This window comes from Puntigrus tetrazona, unplaced genomic scaffold, assembly GCF_018831695.1.
Source record: "Puntigrus tetrazona isolate hp1 unplaced genomic scaffold, ASM1883169v1 S000000655, whole genome shotgun sequence".
Classification (NCBI taxonomy): domain Eukaryota; kingdom Metazoa; phylum Chordata; class Actinopteri; order Cypriniformes; family Cyprinidae; genus Puntigrus; species Puntigrus tetrazona.
Window position 1 is genome coordinate 33,299 of NW_025048276.1, and position 25,827 is coordinate 59,125.

General features: G+C 39.4%; 1 protein-coding gene across 1 annotated transcript in view; it reads left to right on the top strand.

Annotated features, from left to right (window-relative positions):
* The first annotated feature begins 11,975 nt into the window (after window positions 1-11,975).
* Window positions 11,976-25,827, top strand: part of LOC122334856 (ALK tyrosine kinase receptor-like) — a 32,371-nt gene continuing 18,519 nt past the window's right edge. Inside the window, exon 1 of the mRNA XM_043232740.1 lies at window positions 11,976-12,454. Coding sequence (XP_043088675.1) covers window positions 12,097-12,454 — 358 coding nt within the window. The 5' untranslated portion in view covers window positions 11,976-12,096. The remainder of the gene's footprint in view (window positions 12,455-25,827) is intronic.

Genomic DNA, 25,827 nt, shown 5'->3' on the forward strand with positions numbered 1-25,827 from the left:
AATGCTAGGCCGAAAGGAAGAACCCGATACTGGTAAGCTTCGCCCCAGCGAACCTCAGGAACTTCCTGTGTTGTGGCAATATTTCTATGTGAAAATATGCGTCCTTTAGATCGATTGTCACAAACCAATCGCCCGGTTGGATTTGAGAAACAATCATTTTTATTGTTAACATCTTGAACTTGTATGTTCTGAGGTGATGGTTCAAATCCTCGAAGATCTAAAATCGGACGCAGCCCCCATCTTTCTTGGGAACGAAAATACCGGCTGTAATAGCCTGACTGTCTGTCTGGTAGAGGAACACGTTCTATGGCCCCTTTGTCCAGCAGAGTTTGCAACTCCTGTATCAACAAATGCGCTGCGTTCGGTTTCACGGAAGTGAAAATCACGCCGTTGAAACGCGGAGGACGATATGCGAACTGAATCCTGTAGCCTCTTTCTATGGTCTTTTGGACCCATGGGGAGATATTTGGCAGAAGCTTCCACGCTGCCAGCTTCTCTGAAAGGGGCACTAATTTTGACACTTCGTTTTGTTGGGGGGTTGTTAGATGTTCGGCGTCCTGAAACGTGGCAGGAGGCGACCGAACATCCAACGTTTCGTTGGAAACCGTTGCTCCCCGAAACACCAGTGGCGGCGGAGATTGAACAATGGCTTCCTGAGGGTGCCGGGAAGGAGCATTTATTCTCTGTTGGAATTTTTCGCACTTCACGGTGCTGGAGTGCACCAGCATCAGGACTTCTTCTTTGCGGAGATTATGCTCCGCAGGTCCGGTCTCCTTGAGGCGGACTGTGAAGCGCGGCGAGCCGCACCCCAGTCTCTACGAGGGTGCTCGGCTCGCCACACTGTCCCCTCTGTGCCTCACGCCTCAAAGGAACCGGACCTGGTCGGGACCGGGTGGCGACGTCCCCGACTCTTGAGCACGGCGGGGAAGAAACCTCACTAACGCTTCCTCATAGCGTTTCGCCTCCTCCCGAAACCTAGTGGCGACGGCATTAACTGAGTCGCCAAATGGGCCGGAAGGCGAGACAGGGGCATCAAGGAGGATGGCGCGGTCTTTGTCCTTGATGCCCGTGAGGTTGAGCCACAGATGTCTCTCCGTGGACACCATAGCAGCCATAGAACGGCCGATGGCACGGGCCGTCTGCTTGGTCGCCGCGGAGAGACAGATCTGTGGCTCGGCGCAGCTCTAAAAACGCCTCTTCATCTATGGACCCGCCTGTGCTCAAGTCCTTCAGCAGATCAGCCTGGTGCGCCTGCAGGACCGCCATGGTGTGCAGGAAGCACCAGCCTGACCCGCTGCCTGAAAGCTTTCCCCACCAGCGAAGATGTCATACGGCACGGCTTGGTGGGGAGGGTCGGTCTTTTTAGGGACGATGAAGTCCCAGGAGAGATAGCCATGGCGTCTCTCTTCCACCTGGGGCATCATCGAAGTAGCCCGTGCCTTCGCATCCACGATAGTCGAATAAATCGACGTCGATGGCACGGAAGACACGGATCGAATCGGCTTACTCCACGAGCGCACCAACTCCTCGTGGAGATCGTCAAAGAAGGGGAGAGACCGTCGCTGAGGCCCTTCCCCCCGGCCACCCGACAGAAATCTGTCGTCTAGTTTCGAGCGCTTGGGTTCTCTCGCTCCTGGGGCCAGTCTAGATGTAATCTTTCGACTGCATGAGTTACCACCTCGAGTAGCTCCTCGTGACGCTTTATTGTCGCGGGAGGAGCGCTCTGTGGTGGCACTTTCTCTTCCCAGAAGCAAGAGATGAAGTCTCCTCGGTCCGTTCAGAAGAAGCGCTGGGGCGCGATAGAGAAACGGACGCGAGGGCTTCGCGATCCGGCGAGAGCGCGAGAGAAAGGGGCTGGTCCGTCTCACGCGGCTCAGCCGGATCGGCACGCGATCCACTCGGTCCTCCTTTAAAAAAGGCGAGGCGAGCGCGAAGCACCTTGATTGAAAACAAATCACAGTGCTCGCACTCGCCCTCGAGCCCCGAGGATCGCGTGCTCTTCCCCAAGCACTCGAAACAAAAATTATGGTGATCGTCATCGGAGAGCTGCCTCTGGCACGGAGGCAAGCATCTCCTTTCTTGATGCGTCATATTATCTTTTTTTTTTTCTCTTATATATATTTTATATATATTTTTTCACACACACACACACTCACACACAATGCGGTCCTTGAAGACAAAAGACCTGAGGATGTTTCCGCGTCACATCTATTTATAACCTCCAGGTGTTCGTGATCAGGTAGGACGTCACCTGACCGAGGTTATATAAGCCAAACTTTGGCGTGTTTGACACACGATGCTTCAACAACCGGTCGAACAAAAGACGTTCTCTCATTAGCGCATTCAGCGCAGCATCGAGAAGTAGCTTTTGAAAGGGAACATGAGTTAAACACTGTGAACTGTGACAATGAAACAAAACAATGAACAGCTACATTTTCGTTAACTATAACAAAGATGAATACATGCATTGTTCATTGTTTGTTCATGTTAATGTACTAATGTTAACATGACGCCTTTTCCCAGACACCTTATATATATATATATATATATATATATTTATATATATATATATATATATATATATATATATATATATATATATGATCATGTTTATGTTGCAGTATTTTTTAAATACCTGAAATGTGTTTGTTCTCTTAATTTTACAGCATTTCATGTTCTGTCACTTGAGAAATAAATATCGAAATAAATTATAACATGCATTTGCATTTGCGTTCCACTTCAACCCACCATGTTGTTCTACAGCTGAAAAGCTGCTGCAGCTCTCAACAGGTTAATACATTGTATTTCCAATAACAACAGCTGCACCGACGCAAACAAACACCCACAGCAAGCAAAACATTTCATAGGTGGTTTCGTGACCTCAAAAGCCACCGAAGTTTAATCGTAACAAAGCATTGGGCCAAAACAGAAAAATCTAATTAAAAATCGTTAATGAGACACACATGATGAATTGACCTGCAAGAGTTGCTCGCCGCCCATATATTAAAGTTGATTTCGCAATGGCCGCGTGTCCACATGAAAAGACGCTCAAAGGTCAGAGCCAGCATTCCGAAGCTTGATGATGCTTTATGAGTTATAATGCTAATAATAATGAAAAATGTTATCAGCGGCGCTGCTTATTAGTCATGTTAATAACTCTTGCATGAGAGATTTTTATTTGGAGTTAGGGGATGTCCCACTGGACACTTGATTAATTAGATCAAAATGTTTAATTGAGGTGCTACAGCGAGACCCAGATGCTTATCACAGCATTGGAGGAGAAGAGATCAAGAAGGTGTTTTACGGCTTTATCTCACCCTGTTTTCCATAATAATAATCTTTGGAATTCATTAGCACAGGAAATGAATGCAATAATTGGAGTGCTCGCTAATTTTGTGGGAGGTGATAACCCAATATACTTCCTGAGTAGATTGTGAGGGCCAGCATTATGTGAATGCAGTGCATAATTGTGATCAGGACCCTGACACGAAAGAGTAGACGCTTATTAATGATCGGCTGACTTTACATTATCCTGTTTATTACACTGCTACTTACCAAATAAATAAATGCGCTTAAAGTGGTTATTTGAAATCATGTTATAACATGAGGCAATCAGGGATATCCGGTTAGCCTGTCGCTGTTTATTTTGCAATAGTGGCACGTCTCAGGTGTTTTACATTTCTAATAAATTTGAAAAATGGACATTCATTTCTGATTCATGCAAATATAAAGGCAGTGTTATAATTTAGATATAACAACCCATTTACTGTGTGTGAGTGAATGATAGTAAGTAGTAAGTTCATGCTAAATTTGTTCATTAGCTTTCACATTTCACTGAAACCAAAGTTCTTAAGTTCTATGAGAAAGAGTTATATTATATTATGTTGACAGTGTAACAGGGTTAGCTTTTGGGATAGAGGGTTTTACAGAGAACATTACAAACCCCATTGAACTAGTTAAATGCAACAGCGATAAAAGACTAAAGAAAAGAAAAGCAAAAATGTTTTTCGAAAATTATTCTGATGCAATATTTGACCTTTTTACAGCAAAAACCAGGGGTCATCAGACTTGTTCCTGGAGGGCCGGCGTCCTGCAGAGTTTAGCTCCAACTTGCCTCAAAAACTGCTTGGAAGTTTCAAGTACCTTAGACCTTAATTAGCTGCTTCAGGTGTGTTTGATTGAGGCTGGAGCTAAACTCTGTAGGACACCGGCCCTCCAGGACCAAACCTGGAGACCCTGACAAAAAAGTGTGTGCTTGATTTGTTTTGATGTTTGAAAATGCGTTGGAAATGCCAATGATAAATACCTTTGCCCCCTACCTTTCACTTCAGCTATCACAACTTATAAGTCTACTATCAACTCAAACAGGGCTCTGTATTTTCTTTCATAGTTTGTCAGGAAGAGGGGATGGTTTATAATTGAATTTATTGCATTTTGGCCGTATAAATCTATTGCATATATGATGAAATGTAACGATACAGAGGCGAAGCCGAGTAGATTCCATATGCGGAGTTTTAATGGAGACAGCAAACAAATCCAAACGTAATCCAAACTCAACGTCAAATAATCAGGCAAAGGTTCAAACACAATAATCAGTCCAATCCGAGTGCGTCAAGGCAAGGGGTAATCCAAAAACGATAGTCAGGAAAAAACAGGCAATAGGTCAAAACACTATAGAAACAGACAGATAAAGAAACGCTTGGTATGCAGTGATGAGCTGGCAATGCCGCACCAGGCTGTTGTTTGGGCCTGGTTAAAATGGCCGCCAAAAGGGAAGTGGGCGTGGAGAAAGCAGAGGAAGAGCTGACAGTCAGAACTCTGGGGAAGGCTCCTCTGCTGGTGTGGCGTTACAGCACCCCTCTAGGAGCACCTCCTGGTGCTCTACGTGGTCGCCCCCGTGGTCGTGGGTGCAGGACGGTCAGGTCTGGCTCTATGAAATTCCTCGATTAAGGAGGGGTCCAGAATGTCCGAAGCAGGTATCCATGATCTCTCCTCAGGTCCGTAGCCCTCCCAGTCCACCAAATATTGGAGCTGACCCCTCGTCTTCTGGAGTCCAGGAGCACATTGACAATGTACGCCGGTGATCCATCTACATCCAGCGGTGGTGGTGGTTCCTCCGGCTCAGCATTGGGGTCAGCATCCGAGTGGACAGGTTTGAGGAGCGACACGTGAAAGGAAGGAGAGATACGGTAGTTGGCAGGGAGCTCTAACTGGTATGTGACCTCATTGATTTGTCGAATGATCTTGAAAGGACCAACATACCTTGGGCTGAGCTTCCTGCTCGGCAGATGTAACTTGAGGTCCTCGTGGAGAGCCAGACCTTTTGTCCTGGTAGATAGGGGAGGATGTGGGCGACGTCGTCGATTTGCTTGCAACTCTTGAGTGCCAATTGCACGTTGCAGGCGGACATGAGCATTGTCCCACACCCTCTCACTGCGCTGAATCCAGTCATTAACGGCGGGTACAGAAGATGGTTCTCCGGACCACGGGAACAAGGGGGGTTGGTAGCCAAGCACACACTGAAACGGGGTTAGTCCTGTGGATGAGTGAGTCAATGAATTTTGAGCATATTCAGTCCAGGGAAGGAATTTCTGTCCAACGGTGTTGCTCTCGACTGCAGTATGTTCTCAGATATCTCCCAATCTCTTGATTTAGTCTCTCTACCTGCCCGTTAGACTGTGGGTGAAAACCAGATGTTAAACTGACATTTATGTCTAGTAATTTACAAAAGGCTCTCCAAACCTGAGACGTGAATTGGGTTCCTCGGTCTGAGACGATGTCCTCGGGTATTCCATAGTTTCTAAACACATGATGAAACATGGCTTGGGCTGTTTCCATGGCTGTGGGTAGACCCTTGAGTGGAACTAGACGGCATGCTTTGGAGAATCGGTCAATAATCACCAGGATGGTGGTGAATCCATCAGATGGTGGGAGGTTGGTAACAAAGTCTACGGACAGGTGAGACCATGGTCTTTGTGGAATGGGGAGAGGTTTCAGTAGGCCAGCTGGAAGGTCTCTGGGGTCTTGGCTTGAGCACACACTGGACAAGCTTTTACATAATTTGTGATGTCTCGCGTCATAAAGGGCCACCAGAATGAGTTCTGTGTTAGCTTGATGGATCGAGATATTCCTGGATGGCCTGAGCTCAAAGATGTGTGAACCCACTGCATCACTCTCCTTCTTAGTGTTTGTGGAACATATTGTTTGTTGGGAGGACAATTAGTTGGCGACGGTTCGTGTTGGGTAGCTTGTTGGATTTCATCCATTATATCCCAGTTGATGGGTGCGATGATTATGGCTGGGTTCAGGATGGGTTCTGAGGTATGTGTCTGATGAGGGGGATCATGTCTCCGTGACAACGCGTCTGCTTTGCTGTTCTTGCTTCCTGGACGGTAAGTGACAGTGAACTGAAATCTTGAAAAGAAAAGTGACCATCGTGCTTGACGTGGGTTGAGTCTCTTAGCAGCTTTGACATATTCAAGGTTTTTATGGTCAGTGATTACTTGAAAGGGATGTAGTGCCCCTTCTAGCCAATGCCTCCACTCTTCAATGGCTGCTTTCATAGAGAGAAGTTCCTTATTGCCGACATCGTAGTTTCTTTCTGCTGTGGAAAGCTTTCTAGAAAAGAAAGCACAGGGATACAATTTTGCAGGTTGACCATGACGCTGTGAGAGCACCGCACCAATGCCACAATCAGAGGCGTCCACTTCCAGGATGAATGGAAGGTCGGGATTTGGATGTCTCAGGATTGGGGCTGTAGTAAAAGTGGTTTTCAGGTTATTGAAGGCGGTGTCTGCTTGTTCGGTCCAATGTAACCTTGAGGGTTTACCTTTGAGTAGGGAGGTCAGAGGGGCGGCTATCAAACTGTAATTTCTGATGAACCGGCGGTAGAAATTAGCAAATCCTAGGAACCGTTGTAGTTCTTTGACTGTGGAGGGCCTGGGCCATTCAGTGACAGCAGTGATTTTTGCATTGTCCATTTCCACGCCGTGATGACTTATATTGTATCCTAGAAAGGATGTCTGGAATACATGAAACTCACATTTCTCTGCCTTGATGTACAAGTTATGTTCTAGAAGACGGGAAAGGACAATCCTCACATGATCCACATGTTCATCCTCAGATCTGGAGTAGATCAGAATATCATCAATGTAAGCGATTACAAACTTGTGAAGAATATCCCTGAAGATCTCGTTGATGAAGGACTGAAATACTGCTGGAGCGTTGGCAAGTCCATACGGCATCACCTGGTACTCATAGTGCCCCTGAGTGGTGAGAAATGCAGTTTTCCATTCATCTCCTTCCTTGATTCTGATGAGGTTGTAGGCACTTCTGAGATCGAGTTTGGTGTAAATCTTGGCTTCATGAAAGTTGTTCCAATGCAGCTGGGACCAGTGGTAATGGATAACGGAATTTAACAGTGACATGGTTGAGACCTCGGTAGTCGATACATGGTCGTAATCCTCCATCTTTTTCTCAACAAAAAAAAACCCAGCTGCAGCGGGAGAAGTGGATGGACGAATAAATCCAGAGTTCAAAGCCTCGTTGATATATTCTTCCATAGCTTGGGACTCCTGACGAGACAGGAATAAATCTTACTTTTGGGTGGCATAGCGTTGGGCAGGAGATCAATGGCACAATCCCAGGCCGATGTGGTGGCAATTGAGTGGCCTTAGTTTTACTAAAAACTTCCCGCAGGTCATTATAGCATTGTGGAATCGTGGGGAGTCTGTGAGCTGAGGGGACTTTCCACACTAGTAGCGAGACATGGCAATGATGGGCAGTTGTGAAGACAGTGATTTCGGCAGAACTGAGACCAGTGTGTGAGTTCCCCATTGAACCAAGAAAAACTTGGGTCATGAGTGGAAAGCCATGGGTAGCCGAGGATGATTTCATACTTGGGTGAGTCAATTACATACAGGGAAATGAGTTCTTGATGAAACAATCCAGTTTGTAGACGGATGGGCGATGTCTGTCTGGTGATACCCCCTTTATGGGTTTATTTTCCACAGTGGTAATTCCAATGGCTGGCAAACATGGTATGGTGGAGATATGGTGTTGATGAATGAGATCCTGGTTAATGAGATTAAGTGCTGCTCCAGAGTCAATTAGTGCTGTTAGCAGAATAGGACCATTGTCAGTAGTTATCTGGACTGGTACAGTAACAGCCTTGAATATTTGTAAGGAGAAACCATTACAACTCACCCGGGTTGAATCAGCTGCCTTCTTCCGGGCCTTGTGTGGACACTGGTGATTGCGATGGCCTTGTTCTCCACAGTAGAAACAGAGATTCAGTTCTCGGCGCCGATTTCTCTCAGTCTCAGATAGGCTGGTAGCTCCAATTTGCATAGGTTCAGAGCCAGACTGTTCAGGTGTACGGCTGGACACAGGTGCAAAATGGGGTAATGAAAGGCGTGTGGTTCTCCGTCTTGGTGCACTCCGTTGCAAGTTATCCAACTTAATGGCGGTATTGACATACTCCGTGAAAGACAAATCCTCTCCTCTGCAGGCCATCTCAGTTTGCAATTCCGGATTGAGACTTTGTTTAAAAACGGCTTTGAGTGAGACATCATTCCACCCACTTTGTGCTGCTAAGGTGCGAAACTCAATGGCATAGTCTGCTGCTGTGCGATTTCCTGAGTTAAATGCAGAATCCGCGTTGATACATCCTGGCCCCCTGCAGGATATTCAAACACTTCACGAATTTGGTTCATAAAATATTCAGCAGAAGTACGCAGATTCACGTCTGTCTCCCAAACGGCCGCAGCCCAATCAATTGCTCTGCCGGACAATAGTGACATGATCAGTGAACACTTATCTGCTTCGGAATGATTAGTCATACTTTCCAGGTAGGTGCGAGTTTGGCGAATAAACCCTTTGCATTGCTCAGCAGAACCATCAAATTTTTCTGGCAGTGCCAGTCTTACCGTAGAAAGTTGCGTGGGTGGAAGCGAACGGATATAATGAAGCAGATGAGTGTTTGCTGCTTGCACTTGAGCCAGCTGTTCCTGATAATTCTTCATAAGTTCACTCTGGTAAGTGAACGCGGCCTGTAGTTGTGAAACCTCCGCTGGATTCGGTGAAGGCGAAGTATTCTGTAACGATACAGAGGCGGAAGCCGGAGTAGATTCCATATGCGGAGTTTTAATGGAGACAGCAAACAAATCCAAACGTAATCCAAACTCAACGTCAAATAATCAGGCAAAGGTTCAAACACAATAATCAGTCCAATCCGAGTCGTCAAGGCAAGGGGTAATCCAAAAAACGATAGTCAGGAAAAAACAGGCAATAGGTCAAAAACACGATAGAAACAGACAGATAAAGAAACGCTTGGTATGCAGTGATGAGCTGGCAATACTTCGCACCAGGCTGTTGTTTGGGCCTGGTTAAAATGGCCGCCAAAAGGGAAGTGGGCGTGGAGAAAGCAGAGGAAGAGCTGACAGTCAGAACTCTGGGGAAGGCTCCCTCTGCTGGTGTGGCGTTACATGAAAATGGCTGGGTAAAGAAAAACATCTTTAAAATAATACAGCTGAACACTGCATAAACTTCAGCTTCTCGTCAAAAGGAAGTTTAATTTCTGTGTTTGGCAGCATTTTCGAATTTTTCTCTTTCTGGATGTGTTTACATAATTACGATATGCTTAATGTTGATATGAAATATCGATACCACAGTGCACACTGTTTATCTTTACAAGTTTAATTAATTTTCTTACAGCTCATTATTGCTTAATTTAGCATTATACATTTCAAACGTGCTTTGGCAGCTTGAACACAGAACAAAAAAAAACAAAAAAAAAAAAATGACTGCAACATGCATCAATTTTAATTCCCTTATGCTGTTTTGCTGAACTGTAGTTTTCAGGGTTTTCTAAGTGCAACACAGTATCACGTGAGATACCGAGTAAACATACAGAATTAAAAAATAGTTTTGAAGTCATAACATTCTGAATTGTGTAAAATGGGCCTTTCAAAAATGTACCTGTAAATCACGGTTTTGTGTAAAAAGGAATGAAAGTTGTCTGAGTTTTCTTGCCTCTAGTGTTCATTTCAACTAGAAACAGCTATTTGTATTTTTTTATACGTTGGGTTTTTTGGTTGTGTTTTTTTTTCAGTTTTGAAGAAATGTATTTGCAGTGAGCCTAGGTTGATAGTATCACTATTTGACTGTAAACTTGCGTCTAAAATAAAGTTACATCATGTTTGATTCTAACATGCATTAAGTGTGTTTAACTCTACACTGTTTCAGAATTTACTCAGCTAGAAAATGTTATTTTCTATGCAGCATTGACTATAATAGTGCACCAGGAGACTACTGTAGTATATCAGTGAAGGGTCGCTTTAAAACGGCAATGAAGGCACCAAAATCATATTCAAAATGCCATGAGCATGTATGCCTTTATTACCATACATCTAATGACAGCAGTGTCCAATGGAATTAATATGTAGATATGACTGTATGCCCTCTGCCCATGCAGAAGAAGGCAATTTAGCCTAAAATAGTGCTGAATTTGAAATTATGCAAATGACGTGTGCAACTCATTATTCCTTGCAGTTCAAGATTAGTTTATTAGATAAAAAGCACATATCTAACAGAACAAACTTTATATTAGAGTAAGTCAGCTGTGTTTATGCAAGCGTGTGTTTTTCAGTTTTCGTAAGTAAGTTAAGGTTGACTGCTGAAAGCACTGAAATCATTTTCCAAATGCGAACCTAATGATAAGATATTACACATTTGTGCACATTAATATGCATTATTCTCGATCTACAAAACAACATTAGCGATGATGAAAACCAGAGCTTTTGATGACAGGTTCAATTCTGCTCACAGTTTTTCACATTTACACATGGGCGTAGTAGGTTTGATTTTATTGCAGAATATATATATATATATTATAAATATATAAATAAATAAAAAAATAAATAAATAAATAAATTAAAAATATATATATATATATATTTGATTTTATTGCAGAATATATATATATATATATATATATATATATATATATATATATATATATATATATATATATATATACTGTATATATATATATATATATATATATATTCTGCAATAAAATCAAATATATATATATATATATATATATATATATATATATATATATATATATATATTTTTTTTTTTAATTTATTTTTCATTTATTTATTTTTTATATATATATGTTTTGAATTTGACCATTATTCCTGTAAATAAATAATTAATTAAATAAAATTAGGTTGTGTTATTAAAAATGTGCATCAGTAGTGTACTGTGACAAATAAATATTTACTTCAATCAGCAACATATTTCTACATGCATCCGAATCAGTGATTTTAATAAAGATCAGATGGGTTTACGTAATTTTTCTTCTCACTCTAAATTAAATCTATACTATTGGGCGAATATTCAAACTCATGGTCACTGAAACTCACTTATTTTTCTTGTTAAATATCCTGTTTCACGTTAAAATATCACAATGTGATAGGAAAATAGGTTTCCATCAGCAATTCACATCGACTTTAATGATCTGAAATCTGTCCTACAAACACAGAATCGTTGCAAACTGAAACGCATGGAACAATAATCTTTACTCAAGTGTATCCGGTGCTTTATTTGTGTCAGAGAGCTGCCTGTCTTCATTTCCCTATGATTGCTAGCTGTCTGTGTGTTTGTTTAGAGGATCACCACCCACTTAGTCATGGATCTTGACTTCTGTTGTTGAAGCTTAAATCAGACGTCGATGCAAATCCCGCAGTGAGATATGAAACAACAACACAACAGGCAGGTTACAGGTCTGAGAGAAAGAAAGGCACAGGAGAGGGAGGAGAGAGAGGGGAGGAGACTGAAGTCGTTGGTCACTAGCCACTAGCAAATTGAAATTTAAGTAATTTGCTTAATAAAATTAGCTAGGTCATTGACTTCCTTATGAGAGGTAGTTTGGTTAAAAGCGCTCAAACCCACAGAGCAACCGCACATCTGTGCATTCTTCCACAGGTACCATCCGCTGGAGACAGCATCCTTTCCGCACACATAACACATATACGCGTACGTTTTCGGAGCTTCCGTAAGCGGAGTGGATTTCTGGAAGTGTAGGGCATGTGCGATACGGCTCCAGAGGATGACCCTAAAGTGGCAGAGGGGGCTGGTTTGGTGTCAGATGGCCAGACGTCTCCCTCCGTCAGATCTCCAGAGACTGCTGAGCTGACCCAAACTGGGGACGGTCTCCCAGGGGCAACCCTGACCTCCTACAGCCCACTGCGGGCGCTGCATCGGCCCTGGTGCTTAGTTCTGGTGCTCATCCTGCTGGTTCTCTCTCTCCTTTTCAGCTGGGCGGTGGTGCACCTCAGCTTGGGAGCTCGGAGCAAACCCTTCAGGATTTCTTCTAGCTACAGCCAGCCCGGTGACATGGAGACAGCGACCTATGACCCCCGCTTCACCACCAACTGCACCATACGTGAGTTTTCATAATTTGCACTTTTCAGTTTCTCAAAGTAAATGATTTGCTTTGTTATTTTCATTCTAGTGGAAACCAAAGTTTTTGTGATTTGAATGTGACTGTGAAGGTTTCGATTTGTATGCCAAAATCAATTTTTGATTCAGGCTATATTTTTGTTGCATATGTTTGTTTTTTTTTAGCTAAAACCTTTCTGCAGTTTTTACTTTAGTGCTTTCTGCTGCCTTGTACAATTTTTTTTTTCACATGCTCACCAAAGCTGCATTCATTTGATTAAAAAAGGAGAAAGCCCGTAATGTTGTGGAATATTATTAAAATGCATTTTAAATGTAGTTTATTTATGCAGCGGCACAGCTACATTTTCTATTACTATTACATTTCTATTATTTTCTACAAAAGCTATTGCTTTTGGATTCAACTTCACATGAATAATCCTTAAGAAACCATTCTAATAAGCTAATTTCAAGAAAATGTTCTTAATGCTTACAGCATATTAGAACGATTTCTAAAGGATGATGGACTCTAAAGACAGAAGAAAAGATCCTGCAAATTCATAATTCATCTTTGAAATCACAGGAATATAAATTATATATATATATATATATATAGAAGACAGTTCTTTTAAATTTATAGTATATAAGCATAGTATATAAGTAGTCCTTGACCAAGTAATTATTGCATTTGTTTTATTGTTTTTTACTCTTTTCAATCAATAGTAGAAACAAAATAATGTGAATTTGCCGCAATTCATTTGCCTCAACGCAAACCTTTGTATATGAGCATACTGAATGTGTATGGTATGTAAAGACATCAACTGCTTCGTGCCACTTCCTCATTTGAACTACATTTACTACAGAGCATTCGTGCTTTTTTAGATCAACAGCAGCAACTTGATTTTTTTTTCCCCCTCTTGCTCCTTTTTTTAATTTTCTCTTTTTTTTTCTTCTCCGTGCTTCCTGATTCAATAACTGGCAGGGAAATTGCCCATGTCTGACCGCAGGGAACAGAACGCTGCTTGTCATGCAAATTCAGAGGCAGACAGATCTCTAATTGTTTCAGGGTTGTGTAGTTCAGTAGCCCAGTTTTTTGCGTCTGCCCAAACAAATCCCTCCGGGGGTCACTCCGTTAGACAGGCTGTTCTCGTCCTGAGGCACGCCGTGTTCCTCTGTTCTTGCTGCTAAATGCCCTGTTCTCTCTAGCTCTAATCCACCCCCGCTTGCCATAATAGATATTAGCAGATTGACATGCTTTACAGCGTGGCTTGCCTTCCTGAAGCACCTGCCACTAGAGCTCGAATTACCTGCCACCCCTAAATGCGCTCACTTGACGTACTGATTTGCAAAGCTAAGGATTGTGTGTGTGTGTGTGTGTGTGTGTGCGTGTGCAAGAGAGATGTGCTTGATAAGGCTTGAAATTTCCCTTTAATGAAATGAAGTAATTGCTGTAATCAAAAGAGCTCTAAACCTGACCCTTTTACTTTGTTTTTGGCATATCAGCCAAATGATCTGGAAGTAATGTAAGACAATATAAGACCAAAATACGTTTTTATGTATTTATACGCTTTTGGTGGTCGCAAATTCAATTTTGTCGCTAAAGTGTTTTGAGCGGTTGTTAGCGTTTGGTAATGTATTGCAATTATACGTATTGACTGATTTATTTGCTTTCAAATATATTTTGTATTAAAACCTAAAAAAACGGAAATAAAACAAAACACCCGAGTAGTTCCCATAGTACGAGCTTGTAAAAGTAATAGTAATTACAAGATTTGGAAACAGATATTTTTGGCTATGTTGCATGTACACCTCTCATGGTGCAAGCATTCGGCAACAGACTATTTGCGTTCTGAAGCGCTGTCACTTTATCCCAGCAGAGCTACAATGAGCTCTGCCATCACCTCAGACTCGAGACAATGCGGAGGTGTAGATCATCCAATCATAAAACGTTAACTCACTCCCTGTTTGTTGCTGTCTGAGTCATCTGCTTTTGCTCCCTCCAGCAAACCTGATTTTGATTACACCACTATCATAAAAATGTGTCTAGCAGGCTGAACCGAGTTCTGCAGAGGTTTGATGAGGTCCATTTATATTCCTTGAGTTATCCTCTCCTTTTTTTTTTTTGCGAAAGAACGTAGTGAACAGCCACTGCGGTGCCTTACTGAGTGCAAAGTGAAGGTGTTCAGTTCCCCACCATCTCCCACTGTGAGTCAGACGACTTCAGAGAAAGTGTCCCTGCGTCGATTCGTTTAAGGGTCACTTATATAAGATGCTTCCCTAATTAACTTGTTTGAATGCACTGAGAAGTAAGCCAGTTAATAGCAAATTTAGTTTAAAGGTTAGAAAGATTACTGGTAATGTATCATTTTCTTTTTTTTTAACTCTTTTTTTCTCTTTTTTTACTTGACAGATACACCACAACATTTACTGAAACGTTAATGAAATGTTAATTATTATATTATTTAAAAATAGAATATATTTACCCTTTAATGCATGTTTTTTTTTTTTTTCTTCTGGAGCATCAGTGAGTGTTTGAATCTTCTTCTCTATTATGAGCTACATATGAGTCCCTCAGTTCAGATACACAAAATGCTGGAAAAAAGAGTATTTGTGGAACCTGAAGGATTTTTCTGTATAAGACAGTTCAGTTTTTCTGTTCAGGACAAACAAAGGACTCATGAACGACTATCGCAAAAAAAAAAAAAAAACAGCTGCGGATCATTCAGTTAACAACAAACAGTATTAAGAGTCAAGGAATGTAAATTCTATTTTTATACAACTATTATTGTGTCTTGTGGACTATATGTAAACATATTATATGTGAAATATTCAGGTCAGTACTAAATAATCAATAATATCCATTTTGTGTGATCCCTTTTATTTTGGTAAAATAATTTACGTTTTGCAGAGTCTGAAAAGGGGATGACTTTTGAACAACGTTACGTTGATGCTGTTTTTGTTTGTGTGTTTGTTTGTATGTCCATCTAGTTCTATATGCCTAAAACATCTGTGTTATTACCGTAGTTTATTTCATCTTAGTGAATTAATCATTAATCGGCTGCAAAACATCTCAGTTGATCAATTATTACTGCCTCGCCAACATGTGGTCCCTCTTTTAATCACGCAAGTGAAATTCTAAAAGATGACAACATGAATATTGATTTCCGAATATACTGGGAGCACATGTGCACAAACAACTCAATTTCCCTCAACGCGTGCTTATTTTGTCATCAGCCATTCAAGAAAGCAGGCAGCATCCATTCGTTCATTTATTATAGCAACTGGGACCCATAGGGGCTTGGTCCAGCAGCCTCATGTTCCCCAGTCTATATCCTCCCCCATTAAGCTGTGCAGCTGTCAGGGTCTAACATGGTGATGCTCGCTGCTTTACAGCCTGGGATGGACCGTGGAGGTGTGCCAAGTCTTTCCCCCAACCATCAATCATTCAGGCCCGCGAGACTGAGTGAGTGAAATGAGCTGTGCCGTGAGCGGGCGAGAGGCGAGAATGTGAATCCCAGGAAAAGTCCAGTGGGGATGACGCTTAGTGCTTCTCTAGTCAGACTGCGGTGTGCTGAGGGATGTGTGCTCATGGGCTCAAAGGAGAAATCTGGAGTCTTTCTCTGGGGACAGCTTGTCGAGACATGTTTAAAGAGAATCATATTGATTCATTGATTTGATTAAGAAAATATACATCCATCAAATCAGTACGTTTAGCGATGTCCTGAAGATAATGATGATGGCAATCTTTAGTGATGATGATCAAGATGCCAGAGCAGACTGAATTAGATTTTCCCTTTCTGAAAATCAAGTGCACTTAATTGTATTGAATGTAAGTTCAACCTTAAGTAGACTTTCAAAAAGTGCACTTAATAGCGATAGCGAATTAAGAGCTTTACTTTAAAGTTTTCTTTATCTTTTGCCATGCTTTAAATAAATACAATTACTTTGATGTGTTCAATTCACATACCAAAGCAGATAATATACATACATATAATATATAATGCAACTTAAAAATGTATTTTAGTCTGCCAGAAATTAAAATGTCAGTATATTTGGCGTTATAAAATACCGTATTACAATTGCTCTTAATTTACTCCTCACCTCTCCAAGTTTAATTTTGTATTCAGTAAAACAAAAAGAAGATTATAAATCAAACTATTGTTTTGGCTAATTAATACACCGCATATCTGGCAGCCTGCTTTTGAGAGTCAAAAATAAATACAATAAAAATCCATCAGGACCAAATGAATACCTGTGGCTCCTGATGATACACTGAGGTCTTATGAAGAGCAGCAACTGGTCTGTGCAAAAACTGTACTTTATTTACAACTTTACTACTTTAATTCACAGAAAACGGTTCTCGAAATGAGACGTTTAAATTTATGCTACATGTTTACAAAGGAGAGTAAAGACTCATGACGCAGACCTTCTCGCCAGCCGTACCAATGTCTAATAATTTTATAATGACTAATGTAAAAGAGAAATTTTATAGACAATTTGTTCAAACCAGAATACTCCGACCAAGAACTGAGAGAGATGATGGAGAACACACTTGAGCTGCTGCTGTTGGTTTACAACAGAGTGAGCATGTGTGTGTTTTATTGTTTGTCAAAATTGCACTTACCTGTTCTCATCCTGGATGCTGGATGCTGCTGCTTCTGCTTCCTCCTTCTCTCTCAGTTTTTGATTCTCCGTTCTCAGTCGCTAAAACTATTATTTTGTGAGCTTTAGATGTTGGTAAGGCTGGTGAGTTTCTGCACACGAATCCTCACTCTCTGCTGTAAACACACAGCATCATCATGTGAGAGAATGTGCCCGTAAAAAGGTCATTATTTAATGGAGGACGTTTGCGCCCAGACTGAAAACCAGCAATCACAAACCTGCAGTGTGAGAATGACAAAGGACAATGGTTTTACCTAAAATTATCTTTACTAACGAAGATTATAAGTCACCTAAATGTTGGGTGACCTGAGGATAAGTAAATGGTAACAGTTTATTTTTAAGGACATATTTTCACTATTACATAGTTGTTTATTAGCGTCCAAAGTACTATAACATTAGCTGTTTATTAGTACTTATAAAGCACTTATTAATGCCTTATCCTCACAACCATATTTTAGTCTTAATCTGTCCAAGAAGATGAACTTAACAACTATCTTATTAAATACTAAGAAGCAGTTAACTGAGGGAAAACTCTTATTAATTAAGGTGTTCTAAAGTAACATTTGTTACCTATTCTAAAGTGTTACTGAGTAAATTAACAGCAAAGCTTCATTTTTGGATAAACTATCCATTTTAGTGCACTTTAGAAATGATTACCTTTCCTCTCACATGTATGTATATATATATATATATATATATAGTATATATATATATATATATATATATATATATATATATATATATATATATATATATATATATATATATATATATATATATATAAAGAATTAATTAATCCTGGCCCATCGTCTCTCTAATGGCTTAAGAGCTGCAGCCGTTTTGTCGTGTGATTGACTGAATGATTAATTAGAATCAGTGTGATTACTATGTCTTCCATTCTCTTCAACAACTTTTTTTCTGCACGCACAAGCATTATGCCCTGAATCCAAAATGAACACTTGCCAAGTAACAAGTATGACTAAAAATGTGGTTTTGGAGAGTTGCTAAAAAAAAATGAGATAGCGGCAAATTATTGAATAAATTAAACATATTTTGTTGACCCAGGAACAACATTTCAAGGAAATGATAGATGCATGACACTGATGTACAATCACCATGCACTGATTGTAACCTTAAATTTCACAAAAACTGTGAAAATATGAAATCAAATATGAAAACTTGTCTTGCTGTTAGCTGGTTGTTAGCTGGATGGTAGCGTCATCTTATAATGCTGGAAGCGTTCTGGCATAAACATGTGTTCACACAAACACACAGTTAACCTCTTCTGATTCTGTCAGAAGCATCTTTTCTCACCTTTTCCCCTTTTTTCTGTCCATCCAATGAGAAGTGAAAACTTCACAGCCATCAAAACTCAACAAAGTGGAACATACACTTTGGCTGCAGAACATTACTACACAATTGCACAATGTTCTTGCTGCCAAGCATCACTGCAGCAGCCTGGTGTCTTGCAAACATGATTTTATTTTCAGGCAGGCTGCTGTTTTGCCTCAAAGACCAATGTAAGATCAATTGTTGCGCACAAATCAAATTTAAAAAGCCAGGAAAGTATTTGTAATATTTTCCTTTCATTTACCAGCCATTAAAATGTCACAGTAATAAATGTTTAGCCCACTGGCCTGGCCCAACTGTTTGTATAAATCAGTTGTAGCAGATGATCTTGGACTGAGCTTTGCTTTAGGTATCGAGCATAAATAGTAAAATCTGGGGGAGGGGAGAAAAAAAAATGATGTGCAAATTTACAAGCAAACTACAGGCCATGGATTGTCGCTAAATTGGTAATTCAAGTCATGACTCGCAGGGTCGTTCACAGTGACAACAATTTGCAGTGACAAAGTGCGTGGAAATCATTCATTTTCAATGAGAGTTGGCAATAAGAGGCCCATCAGCGAGTTTTTAATGCAAAAGAGTTGAGTAGAGGTTAACTTCATGCAAATGAGAAGCGATGAAATGTGGCAACTACCAATGGGAGTACAAAGAATGAAGCTCATATGAGATCATTATATAATGCTGCGGTTAAGTTGAAATGGCTCAGATTAACATATCAGCCATGTGTCCTTCACTATTATCAATTCTGTGTCAGTGTAAATTCAATTTTGTTAGTATACAGAAATATAGCTGTCTATTAATATATATACAGTATATATATATATATATATATATATATATATATATATATATATATATATATATATATATATATATATATATACAATTTAAAATTATCAGTTCAGATTTGCAGTCAATGAAGATATCCAGGTCTTTCATTCCTCTCACTTTATTCTTTTGTTCTTGTCCCATCTCCAGCACCACTCATCCTCTCCCACTGTTTCCGCCCTGTAGGCATTCACATCTGAAATTCTCTCTTTTTTCGTATCTCAAAAAGTACAAATTATTTGTAAGAGTCTGCATTTATTAACCTCTTTTGCCCCAGGTTCTTCATAAAGACATTTAGAAAGTCTGCCATTGACAGAGCAGATTGTTGCTGTGCTAACATGCATTAGAGATTTCCAGAGGACTCATGTTTAATGTTTTCCAAGAGAAAGGTCAGGCTGTGAAGGTGGCACTTACATATATTTCCTTTGATAGAAAGATAGTACATCATAAAATGATTAAAGTTACCACATTCGACGCTTTACGGACTTGTTTTATCTTGTGAAATAACTTGAAATGAAAAGGAAAAGTTAGGGAATGTGTCTAAAATAACTAAAGTAACACTTTATTTTATAAGCACATGTTCTGTTATAAGCACACCTAAATTTAACATAATAAACTATAACATAATTTCACTGTATGGTTTTCTATCTGATTTTCTTTAGTTTGTATTTAAAGAATATTCTGTTTACTCTTTTCAAGCAAATAAGGTTAACAGGTAACCTTATTCGTTTGAGGAGTAGACAAAATATTCTTCCCATCAGTAGCTTCAGAGAAACAGTAACCCCACACTTCCTCCATACAGTGTCATAAATCTGCTCTCCCAGCCATCTCTGAAGTCTCCAAGCCTGTTTGCTTTAATCTCTGGAGTCTCTTTCTCAATCATCTTTGAAAGGCAGCAGTTTCAGCTGCAATGTGACTGTCCTGCTTCGCCAAGCACTAGGGGTAGCATCAAGGAATGAGGCCACCATGGAATCAAAGGGGCTTTATGCCTCTAAGATGTAATGCAGCCGGACTTGCCTCCTGTCTCTCTCAGGCCTCCTTTGATATAAAGACACTGGCCTTTGTGATACCTTCTGCGTGGCCTTTCTTGACCTGGTCGCAAACATGGGACTGCCATGTGAGACTTTCTATATCCTGTGATAGTTTAGCCTCAGGGTTTGATAATGTTTGTGTCAGCCATGTCTTCACAAAAGAAAAGAAAAGAAAAGAAAAGAAAAGAAAAGAAAAGAAAAGAAAAGAAAAGAAAAGAAAAGAAAAGAAAAAACACTATTTAAAGACAGTTTTCAGATGGCCAGGGCTACAATAGCTATGGCAAAGAAAAAAAGATGTCTGCAAAGAAGTTATAAAAACATTCTTGAAAAGAGAGGGTAATTAAAAAAATAATAATAATACAATTAGAGGAACTTCACATACAAAAAGTAGCCATGAAACATTCAATATCTGCCAAGCCATGTTAAGCTTTAGAGATTTGACAATAAAAAAAGGTTTTAGCTTCCTAGCTAACCTCATGAAGCAAAATTTTATTCAGAAGTAAAAGTTGTTTGAAGACTCACAAGTTGCATAGTCACTAATGTTGTTTGCTTTAGACATTTTGGATGTCTTTTGATGTGGAGTTCTGTGCCTGGAGGGCCACTATCCTGCAGAGTTTCGTTCCAATCCTAATTAACCACACTTCACCAACTAATCAAGGTCTTCGGGATTACTAGAAACTACTAGAAACAAAGTTCTATTGTGAAATTTTGTGGGAAATTTGTGAGATTAAAGTAATTACAAAAGAAATTGTGAATATCTTGACGCTATGGTTTCTTTAGAGACAGTATCCACTAGTGAAAAAAATTGATTGTTGATTGTTTAAATTGATCAGTTAATTCAACACTAGTCTGAATTATATATATATATATATATATATATATATATATATATATATATATATATATATATATATATATATATATTTATTATTATATATATATTCTTTTTTAAGGTAAATTACTCTGACCGCTGAACTAAAGTTTGATGCAAAGTTAATTAAAGCTATAATGTCAGCTTAATAGTTTAAATAATCTGGATAATTGGACAACTAAAGTTTGAAATTGCAACAGGAATTGCAACAAGAATGTACAATGTAATCTCAAACTTGCATATATCGGCCAAGCATCTGTGTCTGAATTTATGTACTTGCACAAAGCAGCGTGTCCCAGGCCTGTTTTTGGAGGCAGCCCAACGGTACACGTTTTGAATGTCTCACTTATCTGACCCATTAATTTCAGGTCATGTAGTCTCTACTAGTGAGCTGATGAGTGGTTTTTTTTGGATGTGTTTGATTAACAAAAGTTGGAAAATATGTAGCCCTGGGATCCCTCCGGGAACAGCGTTAGAAAACATTGGCATAGAGTCTGTTTATGGCTTTAAGAACTACTCCGTTGCAAACATAGAGATCAGTAGCCAAGCAGATACACTGTGAGCAAGGGGTGGCGATTCTAACATATGTGCTCTGGCTTTTACTTTGTCTTACAGGAACACATACCTTCTTTTAGCAATAAGAGCTTTGGTGTATCAGCTCACTTTGTCTTCCTCACTGGCTTGTCCTCTTTGATTTGTCTCCTCCTCTAACGCAGCAGCCCCAAAACGTCCCCAAAAAATAGTCAAAGAAAATGAACCAGTTATTTCATTGCATGCTTTAGCCCCTCAGGCATGTGGAATAATCTGACAAAGACAAATGATGCCAAGGCCTTACCTCAGCCAATCATGTGTGGGTCTGAACAGTTCATTGAGCTCCTAAATAGATGCCCCCCATTTCGTCTGTTGTCCTAAGGGAGAGTCGGGTGTAATTCAAGGGCATTACGTTTACTCTTTCCCTGTAGATCAAAACACATTGGCTTTGACTCCCCAAACTAACATGAGATGCGCTAACCTAACTTTCTCAATTCATTCCTGGAGGCCTTTGTGAAAATCTCATGTTCAGGGCTGATGACTGATGCTTTGATAGGAACACTGAAAGTGAAGTTCACATTTTCATATAATCGTTTCATATAATTCAGTTAGATGAGGGTAAACAGATTGACTTTCTGTGCATGATCAAGGGCTCAGGCATGAAACTTAAGATATAAATTCCCCTTGGGCTACTGAATTATATGATATTTAATACATAACAGAATTGAAGAGAAATAAATGTGCAGGCAATAAACCCTTCTACTGTGACTGGCAGGATAAGAAGAGCATGGTTTTCCCCAAATTTTTGTACTTTTGATACAACATAAAGTAGTGACTTGCAGTTTGCCTAATCAGATCTATATCAGACTGATTAAATAGGCTTGAATGAATTGTCCGGGACAGATTAGTTTGAGAGTTTTTAGTTCTGTTGACTGGTTAAGAAAAGGAATCACTGTAACAGGAACGATCCAATAAGACTCAAAACAAGGAAGGGGAAGTTGATGTTAAAAAAAGGTATGGATAAAAGTAAAAGGTCAGAGGAAGGAAGGAGAGAACTGATCTGTGATGGAAAGGATAGGCAAATGCAGATATGCGAAAAAGTAATCACGATGAGATTATCAGGAAGACAAACAGATCAATGACTTGTAAGCCTGGTCTGTATTACCATTATCAGTCTAGTCCAATATCAGATTTTTACTTTTATAACATCAAACTCTAACCACCAAACATATAACATTTTGCAGTGCTATATTATCAAAATCTTTAAGCAATTTGGGACATCAGAAACGTGTAACGTAATCACAGAGAGTCTTAATTTGCTTCTTTTGTCTGGTTCCATTAGGCAGATTCTCAGAATCAGGGTGAAGAAAGTCTCTGCTCTTTTTGAATATTGTGCTTAATGCTATTGAGAAAAGCACAGTGCGTCCTCTATGAGTCAGAGTACTCACTGCCTTCTTGTTTTGAGAGAACACATTTCAAATCGGCTTAGTTGTATCTGTCTAGTGTGCGCAATGGCTGTGATGTCGAGATATAATGAACATACACAGAGACCTCATAATCACTCGGATCTCCACACTGTGTACCCTTCCCATTCAATATGTTTAGCCTATCACCCCATTCACCTTAATTTGAATGTCTTCTGTGTTTGTTGAATGACAAACTTTCAAATTTAACCAAGGCCAGAGTGACTCAAAGAAATATTTTTAATAATTAATTTCAGTGGCTGGTGCCTGAATTACCTGCTTGGATGCACAATATAAACTGTTACATCATTGGCTAACTATCTACTAACCCTTTAAAAAAATCTATCTGTTGTGATATAGATCACAGCAAGCCTCTTGTTGCTTGTTTTGCATTTTCACATTTTATGTTGAGAAATGTGAGCCATTTTAAAAAATGCATGAACTTAGCATGCTGTGTGGCCTACTTCTTGTTACACAACAAAGATGGAGGAAATGGAGTCTGAAACCGAGTTTCCAACTGCCTTGCTGTGACCTTCATAGGCAATGTGCTTCTGAAGGAGTCATTAAATTCTCATTCTGTTGGTAATCATTCTTATTGTTTGAAAGAGAGCATAAAAGGAGTTCAAATATTTCCTGTTGATACAACTGGAGCTGAGCTTTCCTTAATATATAAAGAATAAATAAAGTACATATTAATTGTGTTTATGAACACACACACGACCTAATAATATATAAAGTATTTTTAGATTTATTGTGGAATGCAGATTATTCCCATCATGTGAGATATTTCAGAGTGAGACCAAATATTCAGTGAAATAAATACATACATACATACATAAATGTGACCCTGACCACAAAGACCTATATATATATATATATATATAAATATATAAATAAAAATTTCTCTCTCTCTCTCTCTCTCTCTCTCTATATATATATATATATATATATATATATATATATATATATATATATATATATATATATATATATATATAGAGAGAGAGAGAGAGAGAGAGAGAGAGAGAGAGAGAGAGAGAGAGAGAGAGATTTTATTTTATTTTTTTTTCTTAAAGATAGTAAACTGAACACAAGAAATATTATATTCGGTCACCTTCATTTAATAATAGTAAGTGGCCAGTAATAACAGAGCAATAGTGCATAAATAATTAAAAAGCATTATTCTCCTACATTTACATTTTAATTAAAAGTTAAATGAAAGTTAAAAAGCCTCTCCAGACTGCTTCCAGAAATGTAACCCATTTAACCTGGACTGGAGCCTTATAATACAATGTTCCCAGGACTCAGTTTGCAACAAGATATCACATTTTTATTAATGATTACAAAAGCAAACATTGAATCGATCATGTGGTGTGCATGAAATGTGTGACTGAACGCTGAAGGATCTTGCTGGAAGCAATATTTCAAAGCCTGAGTCTCGGTGACTCATGTTTCAGCACATCCTCCATTCAGTGTTTACAAGGGTTAGCATTTGCGCCGCAGAGCCTGCGAACCTTCATAATGGTCATTAAGCTTTTTTTTTCCCCATGTGCAGTGACAGATTGAGTGTCTTTTATCTTAGCTTAGCTTTCAGCTCGCTGATATGAATGTTTGCCCGCTAGTCGTATGACTCACTGTTACGGCTGGCTGTCAAATGTCTGCCGAACAATAATTAAATCATTTTAGTACTCACACACCGACGCTAGTCCGACATATCCATCACATCTTTGTTCTTTCATCACAAAGCCTAGCTGCATCAGAGCAGATTGGTGTATTAACACCCCTTCGACTTTTGTTTCTCCGCTTTTTTTTTCTATACTTGCAATATACACAGAGCGTTTGATTAAAAGACTATTAGTATTTTTTTCTTTAGCAATGCTGCCATGCTGGGATGTGAAACAGGGCTATTAATTACTATGCCATTTTCATGAACTGATGGTTCTCACTCAATGCATGTAAATGTGCGTGCAGTTGAAAGTTACAATTTGATGTAGTACTAAGAGACGAATGAAAGGGAGTCAGATTGGTTATAGAAAATAATCCATCTCTAGCTGATGTGTCATCATGCAAGACTGAAAGAGAGTAGTCCTTAAAAAACACATCCTGTATTACAAAGCTAATTCTCATCCTGTCTGTTCACTCAGCATCTCTTTTAGGAATTGTGATCCACTGCCACAGATACCGAGATTGATACATCCATTCACCCATACACTGAGTTCCCTGAATTTTACCCAGACAGTGTTTTACCCAGACTTATTATAGGTGTTAATATAAATTAATCTAGTGTAGTGATAAATAATGTATTTTGAAGGGGAAAAAAATAAATAAAACAAAGCCTAATTTGTGTAAAAATATTGTGTTTGTAGAGTAAAGACCTTGTTTCATTGTGAAAAAGATGTGCGTTTAATTGTATTGGTGTATTAGTCTGCCCAATGGTGTGAGAGCAAATAAATAAATAAATACAAATAAAAAAGAATAAATAATAACCTCAGTAAAGATAAATCTATTTCATGCTATTTGTGACTATTTGTAAGAATGAAGATACATTTTTTCTCATGTTATTTATTTATTTATTGCACATGGCCAACTACCCATATGCACTTTTAGTGTACTTCAAATTATATTAAAAAAGTACTTAATAGTACAT